This window comes from Hyposmocoma kahamanoa, unplaced genomic scaffold (assembly GCF_003589595.1).
Source record: "Hyposmocoma kahamanoa isolate Upper Pololo Valley unplaced genomic scaffold, ASM358959v1 63, whole genome shotgun sequence".
Taxonomy (NCBI): domain Eukaryota; kingdom Metazoa; phylum Arthropoda; class Insecta; order Lepidoptera; family Cosmopterigidae; genus Hyposmocoma; species Hyposmocoma kahamanoa.
Window position 1 is genome coordinate 14,766,652 of NW_020653851.1, and position 26,456 is coordinate 14,793,107.

General features: G+C 36.3%; 3 protein-coding genes across 3 annotated transcripts in view; 2 read left to right on the top strand and 1 right to left on the bottom strand.

The window, feature by feature from the left end:
• Positions 1 to 1,273: 1,273 nt before the first annotated feature.
• LOC113230230 (serine/threonine-protein kinase greatwall) lies at positions 1,274 to 12,160 on the top strand. The gene is made up of 11 exons (XM_026464060.1): positions 1,274 to 1,487; positions 2,198 to 2,426; positions 2,861 to 3,004; positions 3,965 to 4,053; positions 5,416 to 5,624; positions 6,296 to 6,505; positions 7,519 to 7,735; positions 9,250 to 9,407; positions 9,810 to 9,934; positions 10,056 to 10,268; positions 10,680 to 12,160. Exons 1-11 carry the CDS (start codon positions 1,353 to 1,355, stop codon positions 10,724 to 10,726), a joined length of 1,776 nt encoding a protein of 591 aa, XP_026319845.1. The 5' UTR covers positions 1,274 to 1,352; the 3' UTR covers positions 10,727 to 12,160.
• Positions 12,161 to 12,221: 61 nt separating this feature from the next.
• Positions 12,222 to 20,776, bottom strand: LOC113230169 (transmembrane protease serine 9-like). The gene is made up of 12 exons (XM_026463974.1): positions 20,509 to 20,776; positions 17,562 to 17,653; positions 16,055 to 16,228; positions 15,749 to 15,870; positions 15,345 to 15,499; positions 14,903 to 15,006; positions 14,731 to 14,823; positions 14,497 to 14,663; positions 14,285 to 14,420; positions 14,067 to 14,205; positions 13,541 to 13,686; positions 12,222 to 12,715 (listed from the first exon to the last, which is right to left on the bottom strand). The coding sequence occupies exons 1-12, from the start codon at positions 20,642 to 20,644 to the stop codon at positions 12,560 to 12,562; spliced, it is 1,620 nt and encodes a 539-aa protein (XP_026319759.1). The 5' UTR covers positions 20,645 to 20,776; the 3' UTR covers positions 12,222 to 12,559.
• Positions 20,777 to 22,431: 1,655 nt separating this feature from the next.
• The window catches only part of LOC113229993, a 42,331-nt gene continuing 38,306 nt past the window's right edge, over positions 22,432 to 26,456 (top strand). The window contains exon 1 of the mRNA XM_026463699.1: positions 22,432 to 22,460. Coding sequence (XP_026319484.1) covers positions 22,432 to 22,460 — 29 coding nt within the window. The remainder of the gene's footprint in view (positions 22,461 to 26,456) is intronic.

The window sequence follows — 26,456 nt, forward strand, 5'->3', positions numbered from 1 at the left end:
TTATGTTTGAAGATCGGCAAAAATTAAAAATAGCGAATGTTTAAATCTGTTGAGTAAAAAAATTAAAAACTGCCTTAATATTTTCAAAAAAAGCGTTTTTATGTATAATACTACACTTATTAATATTATTATATATGATTTATAGAATTCAAAGTATAATTTTTCAAATTGCATGTTGAACTTAGTGTTTTATTAGATTTGTGTGCGAATGGCAGAATGTAATTCCATTTGATTCTTAGCATGTATTTTTGAAAATAAATATTTTAATTTTTAAGACTTGGTTTTACTATGATAACATAAACCTCTAATGAATTTTATTTTTATCTTTTTTTTTTGTATTTTTTCTTGGCTCTGCCTTCTTTTTACTGATGTATTTTTTCTTTATTTATTGGCAGTGCCCATTTAGGATTTCGCCAGAGTTTCTTGGTTATAGGCTCTTGGTCTATTATTTATTTATTTAGGATGGAAAAGATTCGCTCTGGACCTTTTGGAGGGAAAAGCGTCTTTTTTATTTTGACTTTCAATTATTTTGTGAATTCTAGTTTAAAGTGGAATAGGATAGTACTATTGTGCCTTAATCGAAGAATAAAACGCGAAATTATATGAATCTCGAACTAAAATACTCGTATCGGCCCGTTTTAAAGAATCTCGAGTCAATCCAAGCACGCCGCCTCAAATTGCCTATCCTCTTTGTGGCGGCCATGTTTACAGAAACATAATTAAACTTCATGTTTAGGCTGATGGTTTTGCCAAAACCTTAATTTTTTTTTAAATTTTTTAAGGCTATTTCTATTCCACTTTAAACAAGATTTCACAAAATAATTGAAAGTCAAAATAAAAACGACACTTTTCCCTCCAAAAGTCCCAGAGCGAATCCCAAAACCTTAATAAATTAAAAAAAAATTTAGGATGGAAATGAAATTATTTGACATCACAATTTGACATTGACAAAATGTCAAACCTCGAAAACTACGTGTCTCTGTCTATTGAACTCCATTGGTGACGGACAGTCGACGAGTATTTTCAAAATTTGAAATGTGATAGGTTTGAAATTGCGAGATTTTATGCAAAAATGGAGCCAAACGAATCTAAAACTGAGAGTTCCGTATGCCACACGATTTTAGAGAAAATAAACTCTATTAACGAGGATGTTGTGACCAAGGTATTTGTGAAATATTTATGAATTTTTGCAGTTCGTGTAATACGTAGCCTTATTTTTGTTTCTTCATTGTTTACAGCTTCCAGACATAAATGATTTTGCGATTGTGAAGCCGATAAGTCGCGGTGCATTCGGCAAAGTGTTTCTTGCACATAAAAAAAATAATAAAGACCAAGTTTATGCCATCAAAGTTATGAAGAAGTCGGACATGATCAATAAGAATATGGTGACTCAGGTGGTGACCGAGAGAAACGCATTGGCACTGTCGAGAAGTCCTTTCTGTGTACATTTGTTCTACTCCCTGCAATCGCTGTCATCTGTTTATTTAGTGAGTAATTATGGTCAATTTTTGTTCTTGTTCTGTAACTAGCTATCTCAGAGTTATATATACTCAAGTAGGCTATATAACCATATGTATGTGTGAGTCTTGTTTGGAGGCAAAAAGTTATTTGAAACTTATAAATCAACATGATCTAAATGATTAATTTTCTTGTTGATAACTTACTCATCAGTTGTGACAAACCTTTGTCCAAGGTTTTTTTTATTTTTTATAATGTCAAGTAATGGGATGAACAAGTTATGCACCTGATGGTTTACCACAAGACTGTCCGTAATAGTTGCGAGCTTTAATTTGCAAAGATCTGAGGGGCACTGCCACTGCCCCTGTCACTCTGAGACATAAATTGACAAGTTCCATGTGCCTGTAATTTCACCAGCAACCTTACCCTTCCAAACTGGAATGCAAGTAATACTGCTTGACGGCAGAAATAGGTGGAGGGTGGAGATGGAACTTCAGCATTACAGCATGACAAATTTCTCTGATGTATACTTGAACTGCCCTCTACATATTGCCATCCAATACTCGCTGTACTAAGTTTTATAACATCAATGACATTCTTTGAAATTTCTTTTCATTCTTTTTGATTTTAATAAAACTTAATATGATTTACCTAGTCTGTAGTTCGGTTAGTGTAGTATCTTTATATTCAATAAATAAATATTGAGTATAATTTTCTTAAAATTTATTTAAATTTGCAGGTAATGGAGTACATGGTGGGAGGTGACTTAAAATCTTTATTAGGAGTGTATGGGTATTTAGAAGAGCCTATGGCAGTATTTTATGCCGCTGAAGTCACTTTAGCTCTGGACTATTTACACAAACACAATATTGTGCACAGAGATTTGAAGCCAGACAATATGTTAATTGCAAGGAATGGTCATGTCAAACTGACCGATTTTGGTCTGTCTAAAATTGAAGTTCACAGAGGTTTGTCATTTATGTATTGTTAAGGTAGCATTCCAGGCCCTATATAGTTCTATCTATGTATCACTGCAATAATTTGAGTGGAACTGTAGGATTTTCTTATTCTTCCTTATTTTCTTATTGGACGGCTGGAACTGTAGTTATGATGCTACATATCGAAGTAGACAAATTTCATATGGCACATATTTAAGACTGTTTGGCATTACGACACAAAGCGAATAAGGCCAAAATGAAGGGGTGGATTTTATAATATTGTACTTATTTCAGTTTATTTGATAGTGACAAGTATAACTTTTTTTTAAATTATGATGTGGTATGGTGTAATCGGCTGGTGACCACAACTCGAGGTGCCTATTTTGCGATTGATTAAATAAAAATATAATGGTACTATAAAGTCAGTGACTTTATCAATTTACAAATATGTTATTTGATTTCAGACTTAGAGATCTCAGACTTTGTGAACCGCACTCCAAGTCTCAACCTGCGGACCCCTGGCCAACTCTTGTCATTAACATCACACCTATCATTTGGTTCAGGAGGAAGAGAGACTACATACCATTCTGATGGGTCTATAGAACCTTGTGAGAACCTCCTTGATGAGCTAATAGAAATAGAGACTAGTATGAAATTATGCTGCTTTTTTAAAACAAAAATATTTTTCTGTGATCCTTTCAAAAAAAAGATATGTGAATGGCATATAATTTTGTTGATTTGATACATATCATGCATATGATACAGGTTTTACAATTATTTTTTTTAACATAACACTCATAGCCCCACACTAGGGAAACCCTGTATCGCAGGTCCTGGACAGCCACATAGACAACCACAAATTACACCGAAACTCATGAGATAAATAAATATAGTTCATACAAATATTTCCCCGGGCCCGGAATCTAACCCGGGACCTCTGTGTGGCAATCCGGCATGGTAACTGTTTGGCCAGTGTGGCAGTTGAGTATTAATTGTGTGTTGATTATGCGTTGTGTCCATTGTAATATAAATCAAAAAATCAAATAGTTTTCCTTGTTTTATCATGTAAAATGAGCAGAAGGTGCAACTGACTAGGACCTTTTGTATGTGCTGTACATTTGAATATGAATTTGAGCATAATGTGGTTCTGACCAGATGAACTAACTTTTTGCAACAAACATGTCTATGCTCGCGTCAGTGTAACTCAGAGGATTGACTGACGGTATTGTATTACAACTTTTACATGTAATACACACTTTAATACTTGGCAAATATGAACGTACTCACTAATATTACACTGAAGTATACAGAATACTGCTAGTTATTACCCACCATAAGGCCTACCGTTCAAATTTCATTCTTTCTTCGATTGATAAAACAAAGAAAGAACACATCTTAAATAATTTTTCTACATTTTAAATAATTTGTTAATTAATCTGCTATATTATTAAAATTGTACTCAAATTCTAAACAGCAAAATATATTTGTTGTAAGAAAGTAGTACAATCAATAGCTATTTGTGATACTCAATTACAAAATTGTAATATTACAAAGAGTGTTGTTTGCAGGTAAAATGTTTTCACCCTCTATGGAACATTCTCAATTATCTGGAGTACATCCTTTTATGAGCTGTGATAGTATCATAATTCCTAATATAGTAAGTATGTTAGCTGTTTATAACTTGTAAAGTCTTTATTGTTAAAACAAACGCCGGTTGCCTAGTTAGTATAGAGAACTGTGTGTTCTTTAATAAGTAACTGGGTTACAGATGCCATAGTTCTTCATTTACTATAACATTGACAAGTGTAGGCACAAATCTATTGGAAAATACACGTATGGTTACGCAATGAGTATATAACCAGAAATAGAGAAGAAATGTTATTTTATTTCTTTGAAATGTTATTTTATTCAAGTATTCTGTCATATCATTATGGCATCGAGTATTTAACGAAACGAAATAAGGACCATATATTCCTGGTAACACATTAGCGATACAGCTCTTATAAATATCAACTCCCGTTTGCACTGAAATATAGACAGGCCAACTACTAACCTGTGTGTAGGTCTCTGTATATTCCAAAAAATATTTTGTATTTATTGTAATAAAGATAATATCTCTAACAATGCCGTGCTGTTCTATCCGGTGGTGTGGGAAAAACAACAAAACATCTAATTACAAAACAAACGGAATCACATGTCATCGGTAATTAAATATTAAATATGTAATTTTCGTCCATTATAGCAAAGCTCAAGTTAACTGGTCGATTGAAGTGAAACAGTTGGCGACTCCCATCGACGACACCCTTCAATAGTTTCGAACTCGAGCTAGTCAATCGGAGCGCAGTTGTCACAGTATTGATATGGCAGAATAGTTTTCAAACAAATTAAATGACATTTCGTCTATTTCTGGTTATATACTCGATGCATTACGGTGACAACTGCGCTCCGATTGCCCAGCCCGAATTCGAAAAAATTTACTGGTGTCGTCAATTGTTTCACTTCAAATCGACCAGTTTAACTTGAGCTTTGCTATAATGGACTATAATTGAAAAAATACATATTTAATTATAATTACCGATTAAATGTGAATCCGTTTGTTTTGTAATTAGATGTTTTGTTGTTTTTCTATTTATAGAGCCCCCCATTGTTAGAGTTATTTTCTTTATTACAATAAATACACATTATTTTTGGAATATATGGAGACGTACACACAGATCAGTTGTTAGTGCTTGTACTATTTCAGCTTTCTAAATTGTGATTTCTGAGAGTTGATATTTAAAAGTGATATAAGGCCCATTAACCTGAGTTGCCAGGGTTGGATGGCCCTTATTTCGTCTCTATTTCTGGTTATAGTGTACTCGATGGATTTACACTTTTAACTGTATTGCAAGTGCCGTATCTAGGCGTTGTATTTTTACGTCTTTATCATATTTTTTAGTTATTTATACGTCTGCATCAGCATCTGAATATCTGAACAAATTAATTTACACTGTCGCCGTAACCGGTATCTATATTTCAGTCTCAATCTCACGACTCAGGATCAGATTCTCTACTCTCATACCACACATGTGAGAGCTCTGCAAGCAGTTCCAGTGATAATTCTAAGAGCAAATCGTCAAACGAGAGCAGTAATCATGGATCGTCATTGGAAGAGTCTGCTGTGTCGTTGGGACAAGATCACTCCACTTCACCCCTTTGTAGGGGACAATCCTTGAAGAGGGTGCCTAGGTAAGGTGTTGTATACGATACATTGATAAATTAATTGATTTGTTGATTCAAAACTGTTTGTTCAGGTGCCTATTGTGAATAAAATCGAGTCTGTTACCACATTCAAATATTAACAAATAGTTATTTTATAATTAATTTAAAATTATGTAACTATAATAATAACGTATATAATTATAATAATAATAAATTATAATTTATCCATAATATCGTCGTGGGTAGTGCAAATGCGCGTTACATACGCGCGTATCTGATGTAAACCAAATTTTACAGGAGAGAGATTTAACGTTCTTACTTTGTAATTTCAATGGCTACTACCATGGAACGACTTTCATTTTTGCACAGTAAGCCTTCATTTATGTCGTCTACGGACTGGTAACAATAGTTTCCCGTAAATCATGCAAATTTTGTTGCCGCAACATATATGCGGATTTGATTTGGCCAGTAAATTACCGAAATGGAAACTTAGAATCTAATGCTGGTTACGCGTAATTGCACTATCCCCGACGATATGCGACATGTTCATAATTATCAAAAACCCTAAATAAATAAGAGTACAAAATCGGAAGTACGAACACTTCGGAATACCATTAGTGACCATAAACCATATTTAATAATTAAATTTAAAATCATTTAATTAAGTTTTAGACTTTTTTACGTATTTTCTGTCACAGTTTCCGGGCCAAAAAAAGGAAAAGGATATTAGATAACGACGGTGACACACCAACTGGAGTAACAAGCTTGGTAGAGGCAAAGGAAAACCGTAGCGGGCTAACGCAGGAGATTTTAGCTTTAGAGCTCAGTCAGAATACCCCTAAGAGGATGTCCTTACATCCTACACCTGATAAACGGAAGAATCCAGTCAAAGGAGTGTTGAAAAAGAGGTACTTAAATATATTCACATTTGGTGTAATAAGGTCACATCAGCAAAATCACAACTTTTCAGAGAGGCTTAAAGATTCTATGAACGAAATGAATTGATAATTTTTTATGCTTATTTAAGAGACTTATAAAATTTCACATATATAAATAATTTATTTCATGTAGTCTGTAGTGATAAAAGCACTTTTGATGGGTGATCACATGTGGCTTTATTTTATAAAGATTTGTTTTCATACTAAATATTAATTTTTGTAATATTAATTTTTTGAAAAGAGAGAAGGTTGTTTTGTGGAATTCATTATAATTTGCAATAATGGTGTGTTGGATGTATTGATTGACATAATAGTTTCCCAAAATGAGGGACCATTTGTGACATTTGAGACAAATGAGGGACCGCCCCTAGTGGGCGCCGGCGCCGTGGGGACTCTTAAGCAATTGGGGAGTGTTGATGCTGTCCAAGGGATGCTACCGCATTTGAAAAAAAAAACCTGAATTTGCTATATAATAACTACACTACATATACATAATTCTTTGCCTTGTGATTTTTTGTGTTAAGTTTTCAATAATTTTTTGTGGTGGTGGCCGCTGAAATTTTTTTATCTTGCCTAAGTGGGCGGTGAGCCAAAAAGTTTGGGCACCTATGATCTCCATCATTATTATTTTTCCTTTTAACGTGCATGAACCGCTCTATGCATATTAAAAGATTATATCGTATTTACGTAGCGTAAAATAATAAAGTTATAACTTAAGACAATCACTAGTACATAGTAGCAGTGGAGGTCAGTGTGAAAGAGTTCGCATAGGGAAGTACTGACTGCCTCTTTACCCATTTCTGCCGCAAAACAGTAATGTGTTTCGGTTTTGGAGGGTAAGGGTGTTGGTGAAATTACTGGTACACTTTTCAACTTATGTCTCAGGCTGACGGGCGCGGTGGCAGTGCCCCTCAATTCTTTGTAACAGGCGACATGATACAATAAAAAAAAGTATCTACGATTTTCTGGAAATGACTTTCCAGGTGGGTATCCCAAGACGACAGTCACCACTTCAACGTCGGAGTAATATTTTCCACGCCAGTGTCAAACAACAAAAGCAAGGATAACAAGAAAACAAAAGAAACTCGTTTCAATCTTCCAAAAGACGACTTACCGTCAAGTTTTAAGGAGAAGTCGATAGCGTTCAGCAAACATATCTCTACTAGCTTGGAGATATTTCCTTCTAGGAGAGTCAGTGTGGTATGAGAAATTGTTTCGTAATTATGACATTTTGTCGTAAGTTATGACTAGTGATTCGGATGTTTGAATGCTTTTCTACCTATAGTTATCTTTTGAACGCGCTGCCGAAATGTGGAAGCGACTTCTTAAAATGTATATTTTCAATTAAATTCAGGTATGGCGTGATATGTTTTATATTTTAGATACCTACATGCGATTTTGTTCTCTGTAAATAATAAAGGTCTGATGATGACTTTTTGACAGCTAGAAGTGTCGAAAAACGATAGTTTCGGTAAAAAAATTTTAAACTCCAAAAAATATTATATATTATTTACAATGTTTAACATTTTCACTGTCTAAAAGTTAATTTGAATGCACTGATTTATAAAAATGGAAAGCAGACCAAACGTATTAATAAAACTGCATTTTACGTTTTATTCTTGGAAAAGGATAATGTGTATGTGGGGGTGGAATTATGTTTAGTCTGCTTCTCATTTATTTATAAGTCTATGTTAAATTGTTACATAATATTATAAAAAACGTTTTAAACGTTTTTTGCTTCTAATATTGTACTTATTAATTTCGTAAGGCGGACATTTTTCGATAGCAAAGCGCATTCCGTGTTAGCGAGCGACCACATTGTAGGTAAATGAGCATCTGATTCCGACCACTAGTTACGATGACGTATCTAAATGCAGTGTAGTAGGGATGCATATTACGTTTCGATTTTCGTGAAGATTGATTCAAAAGTGCACGATCTAGCGATTTTGTCTATATATTATATATATTAAAAAAATCGATTCAAAGTAAAAAATCGTGCATCCCGACATTGTAGCCGCTAGCGGTCGCAGCGACTAAGACTTGTAATCAATATTGTTCCTTGTTGTTTTTTCTGTCTAATTGTATTGCGATTTTATATAAATATAGCATCGAATATATAACCAGAAATAGAGACGATTTCATTGGTATAATATGCAAGGGATGCATATACAACTCACGAGGTGATTGGGCCTTATATCACTTTTAAATGCCAATTCTCGTTTTCGCTGAAATCACAAATTAGAAACCTGAAATAGTACAGCGCCTACAACTGACCTGTGTGTACGTCTCCGTATATTCCAAAGATGTTCTGTATTTATTCTAATAAAGATAATATCTCTCAACAATGGGGGCTGTTCGATTCGTGCGGGAAAACAGCAAAACATCTAATTACAAAATTAATCGATAATTAAATATTAAATATGTAATTTTGCAATTTTCGTCCATTATAGCATAGCTCAAGTTAAACTGGTCGATTTAAAGAGAAACAATTGACGACGCCCGTCAATTGTTTCGAATTCAGGCTGGCTAATCGGAGCGCAGTTGTCACGGTAGTGATTTGGCAGAAGTTTTCAAACAAATTAAATGACATTTCGTCTCTATTTCTGGTTACTCGATGAAATATGGAAACCAACAAAGTGGCGAACAGCTTTGCAGGTGCTCCTATGCTGCGCACGAAGGTGATTAATAATACTAAATGAATAATTTCATTTTAGGACGAAAGAAACAAATCTCCCACAGATCAGTGTAAAACTCCTCTTGCCACTGCGCACACGCCCTATCGAACGCCAAAGAGTGTGAGGAGAGGTAACCTCGTTTCAGAGCAGAGGATTCTTGGTACTCCTGATTATTTGGCACCTGAATTACTTATGAAGTAAGTTGTTTACAACTAAACTTTTATTCACATCTAGTTATTTGAGTCCAAAAAGTTTATTTATTTGGAACACTAACAGAAACACATAAAAATGTTTTTTATAAAAAAAAACAGACCTAGATACACGTGTACTATACGATATATATTTTTCCTGGATGCCACTCGACACAAGCAAAATGAACCGTATAGTACAGGAAAAATTTGAATTCAATCTGAGGTAGTATAGATTCTTAAGACTCTGCGCCCGTGTGCGCCACATATCCTGCGCCTTAGGTAACACCGGCACTGTAACCACGGTTTCCTGTTATTGTGTCCTGTGTCGACAACCGAAAGTTGTCGTTGACTTAGGTGAGAAGCAGGCTGTGTTCACTCTCTTTTACATTATTCAATTGATTTTTTCAGACAAGGCCACGGCTGTCCAGTGGATTGGTGGGCGTTAGGTGTGTGTATGTACGAGTTCATGACGGGAGTCCCGCCTTTTAATGATGAGACACCACAAGCTGTGTTTAAAAACATTCTATCTCGAAGTAAGTGTTTGAAGATGTTTATTTGGTTTTTAATTAACATTTTAAATAAGTTTGGAGAAGTACGAAAAAGTGAATTACAAAAATTTTATTTGGTCATCAACAATGCGTTTGTTCTTTATAGACATAGAATGGCCAGAAGGTGAAGAGGCGTTATCACAAGAGGCAGTAAGTGCAATTGAAACTCTTCTTACGATGGATCCCAAGGACCGACCGGCGGCAGTCGCTGTAAAGCAAATGCCCCTATTCAAAAATGTTGATTGGGAGAACCAGCTGAACACAGAACCCCCCTTCACGCCTACTCCTGATGATCTGCATGATACAGGATATTTTCAAGGTGAGTGAAGAAATTTTAGTGCACTACATTAAATTCGTCATCCTTCGGATTGAAGGCTTCTTTCGTGACTTTTTCGTAGTAAATTTTAAAAAGTTAGTAGACTTTTATAATTTTGCATTTGTTGAAGGTTTTGTCCAACACCTTTCAGCAAGTGTTTCCCTGATAAGCGATATAGAATAATATTAATACCTGTATATTTTTTGAGAAATTACTCCAATATTATATTATTATACACGTAGTGGCCACAGTGAAGCAACAGACGCTGGTTCGAACGCAGTCGGATCGAAGGAGTTTTTGTTTGTGTTCGTTCGATCTTTGTATCAATAATAATAAAAAAAGAAAAAGTAATGGATAATAAGCCAAATTGCTGCTCTATGGTAAACTCAAATTTGTTTTATATCGTTGTTGCAGCTCGGAATATTCTTCAACAACTGCATGTGTCCAACTTCGATATATGACAAGGCAGTTTCAGGTACGGCGAGTAGAAAAACACTTGGTAGCATAATAATTCAATAATAGATACTATGTGATAATGATAACACCACGTAATTAGTGTTTAAAATAATTGATCAGAGTATTGCCATTAGATGGTAAAACGCGTTAAGAGTACCTATAGAATTTTAAGCTAAAACTGGTATAAGTAACATATTTATGTGGAGGATAGTACCTCAGATATTATAATGACCAAAGCAGTTACTCGATCCCCGTGGTCGCGTGTCTTGTGCACTGGTTTTCATGGTGTTGCCATCTCCGAGGTCCCGGGTTCGATAGCTGGCCGGGTCAATGTAGAAAAACTAACTTTTCTAAATTGTCTTGGGTACCGTCGTTATATCCGATTTCCATAACACAAGTGCTTTAGTTACTTTGGGATCAGACGTATGATATTTATTTAGTTACTATAAAAATAAACAAAAAAAAGTTAATTCTCGATTAAATATTCCAAGTTTCTGAAGTGTTCAGTCATGTAATATAGATTTCATAAGCGATTATTGAGATATTATAAATGAACAGTATTTTGCCTTAACACACGCCATTTTTCTTAATCTTACCGCAAAATAGTGCTTACATCGGAGTGTAACGAATATACTTCGTATTTAGCTGGGTGGACACATGGGGAGGGTTAACAAACTTGATTTTATCAAAATCTGTACTTTGCGGATACGGGGTGCATATTTCACAGCTTAAATGTTTCACAAAATAAAGAAAGGTTACACAATAAAGAAATCTATAACACCAGTCAACATTTGTGTTTACCGGGTTTTAATGGACATACTAAGCGAAAACGTTTATTTTTTGTATTGCTATTATACGAAACGTTCAGATTTAAGTTCCTGCGTTTTGCCATCTGACGGCAGATTAGGTTTCATTATGGCACAGCGCAAACGTGTCTTGTGTTGGAAGCAAGCAACCGTCAGCTAGAAGCGAATATTCTATTTTCATACAAATTGTGGTCAAAAGACCACTGTGTTCGGTTGCCGCAACTGACAACTATGACCGATTGCCGCAACATACGACTGTGTCCGGTTGCCGCAATCGACGATATAAAAATAGAATATTCGCTTCTAATTGCCGGTTGTATCCAATAAATACACGCGTTTGCGCGGTGCCTATAAATAGCGTTACAAAGTTGTTAGGTCCCAAGAGGTCGCAAACAACAATGCGATGAATCATGGTAAAGGGTAATTGCCGAATGTCTGCATGTGGCCTCTTATTAAAATGTAAGTATTAACGTTTATAATTTGTTTCCTTTGAATACTTACAATTATGTAACGTTAAGACTGAGAGAGCTTCGTGATAATGTTTTAGATAGTTGTTGTTGAGATGTGTTTGTTATGTAATTAATTGATGTATTTTATCCATATATTGTATAGTTACACTTTAATTGTATTTAAAGGAATTTTCAATTAAACAACAATTATAAAATTTTGCATTTTTGTTATTTATATTTTCGACAAAATTTTTGTTATGTATTTATTTACCTACACCAATTTATTAAGAAAGGCAAGTTTCGGGTTGTCTTTCTCAAAATAATTGATGATTTGTGTAATTTTTGAAATCGGCTCAGCGATTAAGTCCATGAATAAAATGTCTTACTCAATATTACAAAATTCTTATTTATGGCCGAATTTGTTATAATAATGTATGTAAGCAAACGTAGTGGCCATAATAATGCCTTTGAACATATCGACATGTACATAAGAAAAAAGGAACATCAGCAACTTAAAAAAAACATATTAAACATAGTCAATAATCTCTAGGAATCATGGCATGTTGATTTCGTATTGTGACCTTTATTTGGAGTTCTTTTGTATCCAGGGCAGGAAAGCGGTGACACGAGTGTAGACTCCGGGGTACTGTCCTTTTCCACAGCCGATACCCCACGATACTACGCCCACTTGGGTCCAGCGACCTCCTTCGTTCACCATCAGTGGACCACCGCTATCACCCTGTGTTTACCAAAGTTACTATGAATGATATTTGCTTAAAATATGATTTACAAAAGGTGGTACAAGTATTCATAATAAAACAGTCCTCCAATGATATAATATCATTGATAATATATATTTTTTTGTGAAATTACTTATGTAAGTGATCAAATTTATTGAGATTTGTATGTAAAGAACTTAATGGAATAGATATAGCCATGACATTAGTACGTTTTAATAGACGATTATTAATTATCATTTTTATATCGGAGGTTAATGTGTTATATATTCTCTACTAAACATTTTTATTATTCTCGTCTCCTTAAATACGAAGGGGTAAATTCTTGAATTTACTAATTGTGTCTATATAGCGGCTTGACACATTATTTACCTACTTAAGGAGGAACTTTAGCACCCAAACAAAATTATATACGCAAACGTAGTAATATTTTTAGTACCTTAAGATATTATTAAATAACTATCAATGGTCACATACTATTTGTCTAATTAACAATGGTCTGGTTTACTTCCGTCGTTGACAATTGCGGTCAATGAGTATGTAGACGAAAAATTATTATACTTGTAAATACATATTTCGGGCAGTGTCATTAAGGTTGTGATTGATTTAGTTTACTAACTATCCTGGCTCAACAAAACACAGAAGATTTTGGACTCCAACACCATTCCAATGGACTTATTTTATGCGACACTTCATGCTATTCTGCCATTTAGAAGGCACACTGGTCTCTGTTATCTTTGTCGCTTGGTGTCCAGGACTTCCTACTGGGTTTTTTCCGTTCAGTTTTTCAATTAACCATTTGAATACTTAATGTACTCGATACTTACACTGCAAGAATCCATACTAGCTTTACCAGCGCATAACATGTGCTCGGTGATGCCTCCCGGAGCCGCAGCGCCGTATTTCATTCGACATTCTGCATTTGACCAGACGGGAATTGCTACTTCTTGCAAGATTGATGGTTGAGGTCCGCCTTAGGGTAGAAAATAAATAGCGTTGTAAAGCTGCGGTGAAGAAGGTTCTAAAATCTCTCACGAGATATTACTAGCGGCTCAGAATGCCGAAAGATCCAGTACAAAAATCTTTAACAAAAACACAGGAGAATTTCGATAACTTGACCCCCTAGCTCAGTTGGTAAGACCAAGACCGATACTATGGTGCAGTATATTATATGGTCGTGGGTTCCAGCCCCACCGGGTCGAAAAAGTTTTTCTATGTGTTCGTTCATTGTATTAATTGTATTTAGCATTGTAATATTATAACAAGTATTAAACAGACGAGAAATCATTCACTCGTATTGCAAATATTTCAATTTTTTTTCGAATGTTAAAACATTACTTAAGGAAAACTCACTCTCTCGCAAGCTTCCCCAACCGATGACCGTGGCGATGAGCCCAGTGTAAGCCCTTCCTCCACCGGGAAGGCAAATTGGCCGAACGTTCTTTGTAAACGGTACGGCCTGGTCTAAAGTAAGGATGGCAATATCGTTGTACTGAAACATAACAAATTAATTAATAAAGCAAAATTTTAAATCCATATATCGTCCTAGATTTAACTGGATTTATTTTTACCAAAGTACGCATGTCAAAACCACGGTGTCTGACAACTCGCTTGATTTTCCTTTCAATATGCATAGTCTCAGAATTTGTTCGGATATTATGGTCACCAAGTCTTGCAGTAAGACGAGCTACATCCCATGACGTCATACTGAAAAAATAAAGTTAATTATATAAAATATAAACGGTGGAAAAGCAGTTGAGTTATAAGGAAGGACTGTCCTTACTGAGCAACGCAGTGGGCAGCCGAAAGGACGTGTCTGTCGTCAATCAGAGAACCACCACAAAATTGACGGCCGCCGTTGAACAGAGCAACGATCCAGGGCCATTCATTCATTTCTGCGTTGTGGCCGCCAACGATACGCTCCTCATCCTGGTAGTTGCTTTCGTAAGTCTGTAAAATTGGAATTCATTAGGTACAACCTTTGAACATCAAAGCAAAGTGCGCTTATGTGGAATACCTGCGGTCCGTTCTTTCTACCACAAGATCCGTCAACAGCTTGAGGTTGAGTTGTCGGCTTACTGGGTAGAGTGGGGTACATCGGTGGCCAAGTCTATAAATAACATGGTCTTTAATGCAGTCTTCGATTTTGTAGAATAATTAGAGGATTTAAATTTCTTGGCGCTATATACCTGCTTGGTCGTGGGCTTGGTGGTGGCAAATCCAGGAGGTCTCGTTGCCCATGTGGTAGCTGGGGTGACCACGGGATCGTGAGATGGTAGAGTGATGCCAGCAACTGAGGAAAATACCAAATATATTATATTAGAAGGTATATTTCAATCAATACCAAGCGTTCCTATAGGATTTTAAAAATAGTACTAAAACTTTGATAGTATACAATGTCCAATATTTCATAGACGCTCTCTTTTAAGTTATCTGAAATAAATGTAATTCTACGTGGGAATTCCGAACTACGAACAACATTCACGTTCAAACGAATGAGGTCAATTCATCGTATTGGATGAATACTCATATCAAAGTCCATGTTGATGTTCTTCCGAATCGTCGATTTAGAGTGGTTTTAGCGATACATGATCAGGCCCTGTCAATGCATTTTATTATATTGGCAATTACTTAGAGAAGGTGGATGCGTAGGCGCAGTATGGTCCGGTGGATGAGTTGGCAGAGGAGGAATGGTTGGTGGCCACTGGGCAGGAATTTGACGCATGTTTGCGCCTTGGCCGATGCCCCATGTTGATGAGAACGCCGACACAACGCGGCCTGGGAAACTGAAATAAGTAAGTATAAGTTATAAGTTATCTTTTATATCAAGTCTATGTAAAGTACCCGCAATAATTTAAATTTGTTTTGCGGTCTTAGTTAGGTACTTGTTCAAGGGATTTGTACGATTTTACAGAATAAATTGATTTTGGCGTAATACTTATACAATAATTCTGAAAACCTTTGATACCTGAACTAATTTGATTTATAATTTAATAAAATTAAAATTTTTTTAAAGTTGATATTTTTTAACCTACCCAGATAATTGCAGTGGAGGAAGATGTACAGGGACAGCAGGCTGGAGGAACCCTAAACGCTGCACATCAGGTTCCTGCTGCGGAGGCGTGCCCACTGGCTCTGTGCAACACACTCCAAATACCTGTAGTGAAGACTTAACGTTAGGTCTTGCTAGCTCCACCCTCCTATTAGTTATGGGTTTAGATAGCTCCGAAGATAGAGAAGACTTATGTGTTAAACCTACATATTAGCGTGAAATTTGGAAATTTTCTTTGTAATAAAAATGTTCAATGTTTTTGATGCTTGTAAAGACTTCGGTCCCTTACCTCCATGTTATCCCCGCTAATATAACTGCAGGTATCGTAGTGCCCCATCACCCATCCGTCCCACCCTGAGAGGTCGGCCACCTTGAGCAGCGGATAGCAGTCGTGAAAACTCTTACATGTTCCCCTCTTGCCCATTGTTGTTTCACAATCCAGGCCGAAAGCTCCTTCATCGTGCTGTAGAAATTCATCAATTTATTTTGTATGAAGTTAAACTGGCTTGTTCGCCGAAGATTGTCAGACCATACGTTGCCTTTTGTTTATGATATCAAGTGATGAGACGAATAGGTCACGCGCCTGGTTAATAGCAGTTGCGGTGCCACTCGGAACGTTAAGTCGCGTAGATCTGAGGGGCACTGCCACTGCGCCCGTTACCCTGAGACATAAGTTGACAAGTCCCATGTGCCTGTAATTTCACCAGCACCCTTACCCTTCCATATCGAAACGCAGAAATACTCACATTACTGCTTGGCGGCAGTAATAGGTAAGACAGCAGTTTCCCGGACGAATTCTTTCAGGAGGAGCTCTACTGCTAGAAAAATTGTAGCGCAAAAGATTTGCCGCCAGTGGAAAACATGATTTTAAGTCTCCTGTGCTCGTGTATAATTAGGTTAGCTCGCCCTACCCTTCAATCCGGAGCACAGCAACACTGCTGTAGAAAGAGGTCGGGCTCTGGTATCGACCCAAGCGGAGTCTAAAGAGCCAGAAAACCCTAACCACAGGTGTATTTATCGACTTATCCGAAGAACAGGGTCCGATGTGATTATATAGCGAAAAGAGAATAAGGACGTTACGAGAATAATTTCGTTATTCAAACTATGGCCTACGTAAAGTTGTTTTGAGAATTTATATATCTTATTTCGTTTCGGAAATATAAAATCGAACAACGGTCGATCTGACATCCACAGCGAAGAAGAACGAACGAAATGTACCGTGCCTTGAAAACAAGCAGCCTTGCACATAAATCTTTGTTCTACGGATGAGTCGTTATGTTGAACTCAAAGGTAACACCTGCCACATTATAACGATAACAATTTAATGACCTCCGTGGTCGAGTGGCTTGCACACCGGTTTTCATGGTGTCGCCATCTCTGGACTTCGGGGTTCCTTCCCCGACCGGCTCAATGTAGAAACTAACTTTTGTATATTGTTTTCGGTGTGAGTGTTTGTGGTAGATACCGTTGTTGTTTTGATTGTCCCTTGAAGCCCTTGTGTCGATTCCCATAACACAAGGGCTTTAGTTACATACTTTGGAATCAGAGCAACGTATGTGATGTTGTCTTATATTTACTTATATGATTATTATATATTTATATTTATTTATTTATTTGATTAAATCAGCTTATTAGACTCCACTGGACATGTACCATTCTGAAGCAGAATAATTTGCCATGATGATCGTAATTTATATGCGGCGATCTGGATTTATTACATAGTAATTTTCTACCATTATCACAGGTGGTCCTTTTTGTAACTTGAAAAGCTCCAAGTGTGTAAAACATTAATTTACCTGTCGTGGTCTGAGCAACCAAAATTGTTTCCCTTCACGAGTGCTATTCGATTCACCACTGTCGATTTCTCGTCGCACTCGAGGTACAGCCGCTGTAAAAAATAAATACAACTTATCTGTCGAGAATGCTAAAATGAAAAATTAAAACAAACTTGAAATCTGATATTTAATAACTTGTGAGCTGTACCGTGTAAATTTACTTTGCAGTACAAAGTATATAAAATCTACGTAAGTAAGAAAGGCAAACATAAATGGTAAGGTATTAAGATGTAATTTGGCAAGGCATAGAGGACTGTATCTAACAGTAATTTCAATTGGAATAAGTACCGTAAGATCGTCAACGCAGTATTAAGTTTAAAGTTTTTTAAACCCGTTCCCCACCCACAAAAGCCGTCAGACGACTCACAATTAAGGTTAATTTATATTTTGTACTAAATTGGCAAGGAGATCAAAGCACAGGCGATGTAGTATATTATATAAAGTGGTTAAAAGTTAATCAATCTCAGGGTTTATTTATCGACCACCTTTATGGCCGTAATGCAATAAATACCATATTGGGGAAGATAGGTACTTTATTTTTCGTCGTACCTATATAAAGTTTAAATTAAAAAAGTTTAGTTTATGAAAAGTGTTTTGTTGCTATAATTTTTGAAAATACGCACTGTTTTTTTTGGAATTCTAATAAACATATTGATTTTTTGTTTTTGTCTTAGTATACTGAATCACAAGTCGTACAAATTGTTATTCACTAGACGAAAAGAATTTGTCACCACACGCAGTACCCAACCGCAAACATGCAAGCGATTTATTGTGTATCGCTGCATAACGGTTAAGCCTTATTGTAACGTCTCCTTTGTGCCAAAGTGGTCCATACTTGTATTGTTTGGTTTAACTCTCTAATCTGTATCTTACTTACAGAGGTAATTTTTATTGATTGTCTTTCCCAATGAACCCTACCAGTTCGCATCCTTAATGGCGTTTAGACCAGTTGTCATCCACAAAGGCGTCCAGAAGAGATGGGCAGTTTAATTTAAATTGAATCTGGCACTGCATTACCAGCAGCACTCCAGCGTCCTTCATGTTTTTTTTATAACATCAAGTGACGGGACGAACAAGTCGTGCGCCTGATGGTAAGCTACACGCCTGTTCATAACAGTTACAGTGCCATTCAGATCTTTAAATTGCCAAGATCTGAGGGGTACTTTCACTGCGCCCGTCACCCTGGGATATAAGTTAACAAGTCCCATGTGCCTGTAATTTTACCAGCACCCTTACCCTTTAAAACCGGAACACAGTAATGCTGACATTAGTGCTTGTAGTGTAGTACTGCAGGTAGCAGTACTGCCCTGGACGAGCTCTTTCACAAGGAGCTCTACTGCTACTAAAATGTAAATGTAAATGTAATAGAATCAACAGGCACACAACCAGGTCTACTACATAAAACATTAATATTGTTTTACGATCCATTTCCATGATCTCCACTCGCGAAATAAATTATTTCATGACAATAATGTTGTATTGTATATCCATATAAATAAGCTCGTCCTGCAAAAAATGTCGCGTAAACAACCGACCTTGAAGATATATACACAACTCGGGATCGAAGTGTATAGTGATTAAACCTGATTCCTATGACACTTTAATGAAAACATACGAGCTTTAAATGTTCCGAGACTTTACTTGTCAAGGACGAAACAGGGATAATAGATCAGGGGCTCTGTATAACTTTGATATCGTGCCGAAGACTATCTAGACGAGTTCGCATCTTAACAATGTTTACTAGGAACCCTAAAACAACCTTGGCATTGCAACTGTCGGAATAAAATAAGTAAAATCGGAAAGAAACTTGCTAGAGTTGACTTTTGTGAAGCTGTAAAGCTTTACAAAAAGTCAACCCTCGCAAGTTTGATGTACGAAATGCGTAGGTTCACATTTTGTATTGTATGGAAGTATATGTCGAGTTGTCCGTGTAGCTATTTTAGTAAGCATTGTTAATGCCTTTCATTATCAAGTTTAGTAAAATGCTTCCTAAATACCACACCGCCGCGTCGCCCTGCTAACATTTGCGGCAGACCATGTTCATGCACAGGTTTTTTGTTTAACGTCGGCAAAGTTTGGACGTAATCAAAATGGAATAGGTTTCTTGAACAATGATTGTACTCGGGATTCCGGGTTCAGCATTCTAATGTAAGGAAATGTCAGTGTCGCCGCTTCAATCTCCAGTCTCTGATCTAATTATTGTCCTCGAGCCGAATAAAAAAAGTATAACCAGCCGTCGAACCGCGCTGCGGTGCGGACAATACTTTGATTGATGTGGTCGACCGCGAAGTGTGGGCGTATGAGCATTTGCATTGAATCGATCCCATAGGTATTCTCCGAATAATGGCCCACGTGCGTAAGACCCGCTAGCAGAGTACAGGTTGACGACCACTCAAATCTTGGTAATCTTACTTTGGAGATCGTCATTTACCTACTTAACTATCTGACTTGCACCGGTATCATTCACTCATTCATAATTTCATTCTCTTCCAGTAAACAAAAAAAGTCACTTTTAAAAATTATACATATCGATATTTTTATTCGACTTTTCGTTGTGACCGGACATCTCAGTTGCAAATTTTAAGCTTTCTCTAGCCTCAAAACCTCATACCAGCGTAGCGGTCATTGTTTTAAAGCCGGCACGATAAGAATACTTGAAGACACGCCATTTCTTTTCGATAATGTAAACAAATACCCTCGACATGTGGTTTAATGCGAACGATTTCACTTTTCGTATTATCTATCACAATATTGCTGTTTTAAGCACTTTGGATATTAGTCATTAAAAATGTTGTATTTTTAAGAATAAGAATTTTCTAACTCCTTTAAGTATTTTCTTACTTAATTAGAATTAGAAAGCACGTCTCCGATTATTTGGAATTTTAATAATTAATTGTTCTATTCTCACCATTTAAAATAACAGCGTCTTCAGTATAAAAACCGCCATCCTTTGTAGAAAATCCTTGGTCTTTCGTGACGCTGCCACAGGTAGACGCGGTCAGGCCCAGCCAAAACAATATTAATTTGGTCCTTAACGACGACATTGTTTCTCGAATCCCTACTGCATTCACTTAAAGCAAAGATCGTAAATACAGACTTGCAAGACGTAGTCCGTTTGTGCGCGGTACGAGGATGTGGCTCGCAAGGAGTCGCCTCGCAAAATGCTTCGGCCCCTTGAATCCGCGCCTTTTAATATTTTTACACTGACGCTCTACATTGGCTTGAAAAGATAACAGAGCTTTTTCTCCTTTTGTACAGAGCTGACATTTACGTTACAAATGAGCTTTATAAATTATGTTAATCATCTGGTTCGGTACGCCCAAATTCTGATTTGATCTCCGATGGATGGTGTTTATTTTTGAGCGTTCACACGGTATCAAACAAAGAATGATTAGCTTTTTAGGAGATCGTTGAACCTGCGGGTGGAATTTGTTCATTAAGGTGAGTAATAACGGCTAATACGAAGTGGTTCTGCATGCGTTAAATGGGAGTTGTAAGAGGTCTTAAATAAGGTCTGGGGCACTGTGTCTGACGGCATGGAGCTAATCGTTGTCGCTACACGCCCGATTACTGAAATTTAAGTTTCAATATCAGTAGTAAACTTGCTGCGTCAAATTTTTTATTTTAACGTAAACGAACTTGATCCTTTATTACTTCAATGTTTTTTTATTATACGTTGATTCAAAACGCACTTTTTATAAAATGGACTTTAGCTTGGAAGACAATAAACTGTATAATTGCTTCTTAAAATTAAAAACTTCAAACTAGTCAAATCGTTTGGGCAAGTAATGACATTTTTGTACAGGAAACTGGTTTACTCTGTGGAGATGCGTACATGCATAGCAAGTTAAAATTTAAATTAATTAGAAGATGCAGTACGCAACCATCCGCTGCAGAAAGTCGGTAGTAAATTTTTTCCAGATTTGTTTTTATGTCGCCGAATGCAGATAAATTAAAAAACGCTCTTAATTTATGACCAATTAAATTAAAGGACATTGATTGAATTTGCGGTTTAAAAAGAAGATTGGATGTGTTTATGTGTATTTCTTTCGATGAACAACATTTATGATGTACATTAAGGGGTGTTAGCTTCAGTCCTCATATAGTTTTTTATTTGAATTCCAATAACAGTTTGTATCTTTTCATTATTAGCCAAACTGTTTGGTCCTACACTGCCACTGTTATGACCAATAATTTTACTTCCTAAACTTACTAAATTGTTATACATAAAGCCCAAAAGTAGGTGACCTTTTGAAATTTATTTACTTATATTTTTTTAGTAAAGTGAAACAAACAATTACGCATGTACCAGAATAAAAAGAGAAAGCAATACTAATCAAAATTTTCTTCGGCATGATTGTGTAACTCCTTTTTATTGATATTTAATAATAATAATAATAACAACGCACACACTCAACATAGCCCCGCACTAGGGAAACACTGTGTCGCGGGTGCCATGGACACACACATAGACAACCACAAATTACACCCAAACTCACGAGAGAAATAAATGTAGGCCATACACATATTTCTCCCGGCCTGGGAATCGAACCCAGGACCTCTGCATGGCAGTCCGGCATGGTAACCGTTCGGCCACAGACGCAGTTGAATTTGATTATTGTTATTATATACTCCTCTTATATTTATAGTAATCCAAGCACTTGCGGCATTTTGTCATATTTTGTCAACGGCAAAAAAATCAGATTGGAATGTCGAATATCGCGAATCGATTGAACAAACGTGATTAGATTTGGACACGTACCTACGTTATTAGAGCCATTAATCTTAGGTTCCGTTATCCAATGAAGAGATCAACAGAGCGTTGTATGAGATGTCACTGCAAGTTAGGTGTGTGCCGATGTAAGTTAAACTCTGAAATGTTCTGTACCTAATGCTCTCATAACTTTTTCATACCTAATTATGCAAGTATATTGTTTGACATTCTGGAATTCGTTATCTAGATCTACATATCAAGCAATCAGAGATTTTCTGTAGCCTGGTGTAGTTTTTCCTAGTCCCATTTTTTATTGTTATGACTCAATATCTCACTTAACACAATATAGCTATTATTAAAAGTACCAGCAAGTGGGTGATGCTCAAAATGACAATAGCTGTGTTTATTGCCTCTCACTGATTCATAAGTGGGGCGCGTATTTTGTTTTTTTAATTATGTCTCTCCTTTAGATTGTTCGCCTAATGTAGAGACACAAAAATACTTGAGAACAAAGGCCTCTCCAAAAATTCAATTTGTTTTTTTTCCACCCTGTATAATAACGGAGTTGCAGCCGTATTTTACTGCCACTGGCGCCTTTATATAACAGTGCTCTCTGTCCGACTCGAGCTAAAGTAACTTATCTGAACAAATCTGAAAACATAGCAAAAAAGAAACATAGAAATGAAAGCTTGTAACTAACCCTTTTGTTTTCATTCGCACCCATTTCACACCTGATGTAAAGGGGGATCATTTCCCCATTTGTTTTTGATCAATCATCATCTTGTGTTTGATCAAGAAACCCGTAGGTAGAGAATACTGCTCCCTTATTGTCCACATATATCTGGACAGGAAAGGCGTAGAATTCTCGTACGTAGTGTTGTATATTATAATCATAGTTCAAGACTCTAGCAGACGCATTTGCAAATCATCCCCGCGTCGCGAAAACAGATGCTCTACAAGCTACTAACGAAGCTTCTAACGTCAAAGTCCGTCTGACGACAGAGCACCCGCGCTTCGGGAGAAGTCGATGTCAAATTCTTAAGTTAGACATAAGTTTGGTTCCCTGGTGACGGAAAGCAGACAGAACCTGATTTGACGTTTAGTGACGTTTGTGACGTTTTTATTTACGTATAAGTTATCCATGGGAAAACATAGCGTTATGTTCCACAAAGTCTATTGTATTCTTATTGTGTACTTAAGTTAAAGTTTATTATTCGGATTTGATTAATGAATTAAGGCGCCTACGTTAAATAGATGATCTTCGCATGCAGACATCGTCTTGTAGAGATTTTTTATCACCCAAAGATCGTCAACCTTGTTCGTATTTGGAGTAACTGTCGAAACTATTAATGTAATGGATTATGAGTTACATGCTTTTATGTTTGTCTGTACTTGTTTTAAGTGGATTTTATACTGTACCTTACTTTGTCTTTGTGATGGTTGAGAACTAAGTGGCTTGCATTGATTGACTCATTCTCATTGTGTACCTGCCTTCTACAAAAATGGTCAAATGATCATGGATAGAGTTTGAATTCGCAAAACTTCGTTCGTGAAGGTAGTAGCTGCATAGATGTACAGAAGGAAATAGCTACTTAACATTTAGAGCTGGTAACTTTTGTAAAAGGCGTACATATCTGTTCGTAATTCTCACATATCTTGGTGCTTGCTGAAACATCTTGCAAACAACAGTCAAATATGTGGCGTACCTATCTATTTTATTAACGTACTTACCTACAAATCTTTCCGAATTGAAAATCAACTTTCAAATAGTATTACAATTAGAACCGTTAATAGATAATAATTACGCAACCCACTCATAGCCCCGCACTAGGGAAACCCTATGTTGTGAGTGCCATGGATAAACACATAGAACACCACAAATTACACCCAATCTCATGAGAGAAATAAATGTAGGTAATACAAATATTTTACCCGATCCGGGAACGAACCCGGGACCTCTGCGTGGCAGACCAGTATGGTAACCATTCGGCGACCGAGGCAGTCAATAGATAGAAAGCAAAGTATCTACAATAATAGATACGCAAACACAACAAACTGAATTAAAATAACCAACTCCGTGGTGGAGTGGCTTAAACACCAGTTTTCATGGTGTTGCCATCCCTGAGGTTCCGGGTTCGATCTCCAGCCCAATGTAGAAAAACTTACTTTTTTTATATTGTCCGGGGTTTCGGTGTTTGTGGTACCGTAGTTGTTTTCGATTTCCGTAACACAAGTGCTTTAGGAAATGAAACTATTTTTCCGGATTTAAATCGCGTATAGTTGTTTTTTTCAAACAAATCAACGTTTCGGGCCCTTGACAGGTCCCATAGTTACGGTGGTCCTGACCTGTAAAGGGCCCGAAACATTGGTTTTTTTTAAAAAACAAGTATACCCGATTTAAATCCGGAAAAATAGTTTCATTTCCTATGTGTAACAATCGCGAAACCCTAAGTACAAGTGCTTTAGTTACTTACTTTGGCATCAGAGCAATGTATTTAATGTTGTCGAATATTTATTTAATAAATAAAATTTCGTATGTCGAAGGATTTGAAACGAAGGGACTACGTTTTCCTAAACCTGCCACCAGAGATTTTGTCGCGATACAGGTTTTTTTATAGTGTCGAGTGACGGGACGAACAAGTCGTGCGCCTGATAGTAAGCTACACGCCTGTCCCTGATTTTAATCAAATCGAAATTCAATTCAAGCGAAAATCAAATTCAAATTGAAATCGATCCGATCGACCAGCCCATATGCAATATTATACGTCTCGACTCGGAAAAGACGCAGTTTCCGATCGGGAGAGGCAATGAAAATCAAGCTGCAATACTTTCAAACCAGAAACAATACCTTTTTGAAATTTTATTAAGGATTGATTGTGGTATGTTTTTCATTTAAATTAAGAATAAATCAGGTAAACTGAAAAATTTAAAGTTTTCTTTAAATGTGCAGTTAATTAGTGAAGGTTTTAAATTATGCGTGCCAACACCTTATTTATACCGATCTTTTTGCAGTAAATATTTTTATTTATGGTAACTCTTTGTGGGAGGTTAATCATAAAGGACGGAAAAAAGTATGACTAATAGTCTAAGCGGTTAACATTGTAACTGGAAAAATTTGCCGATCTAATAACATTCTCATCGCCTTTGCTTAAAAGTCATGTCTAGGCGCAATTCGTCCTTTTTGTGTCTATTCTAAAATTATGTGCACCAATCTTTATCAAGAATTTTGTCTTGCTAAGAAATAAGGAAAAGAATAATTATAACTTTTTTTTTTTAAATACGGATCTCAACAGTTCGTGGAATTACATTAATTTGCCAAGTTTTATGGAAATCGGTTACCGGAAAGTGCGCGAAACCGGACTCATCTTCTAGTTTGCCACCGTTAGAGGTGGAATATTTCTTCAAAATTAAATGAGATCAATACTGAGGTACCCTCTTTCTAACAAAAAAAAAAACATCAAAATCGACTCACAAATGCCCGAGTAATCGCGTAACATACACACACAAAAACTACAGTCGAATTGAGAACCTCCTCCTTTGTTGAAGTCGATTAAAAAGAAGGAGTAGTTTCGTTTATTTTGTATCTAATGTAGATTTCAATGCCTTTGTCAGTAACTAGATAGTATAAACTCGTCACTAAGAAATGGGACTTTTCACCGTCAACGAATAAATACGTTGTGCATTGAGTCAGTTTAATTTTTGATACGTCGCACTGCTGGATACGGGTATCCTCTCTAATAGAACAATGAGTTAATTTAAACATTAATATTTTGTCGTAATTACGTTATGTACATACTTTGTCATGAGTACATAAAGATAGTACATTGATTGGATTGGAGTGACTTAAGCGATGAATGAGAAACAGCGTTTACCTAAGATCATTGCAGCACTTAACTACTCGTATTATATATAATACAAATTGGCTGCTTTTTCATCTAACCTAACCTACAGGATAGAGGGTGAAACCAAGCAACCAAGATTTATTAGGAGATAAATATCAAAAGACATACTGGTATTGATGTCATCAATCGTTAAAAGAAAAGACCAATAATAAAGAAAGAGGATTAAATACATATTAAATATTATTTTTGAATACCAAAACCTAATAATAGTGTTACCTTGAATGCAGTTCATTTATAATT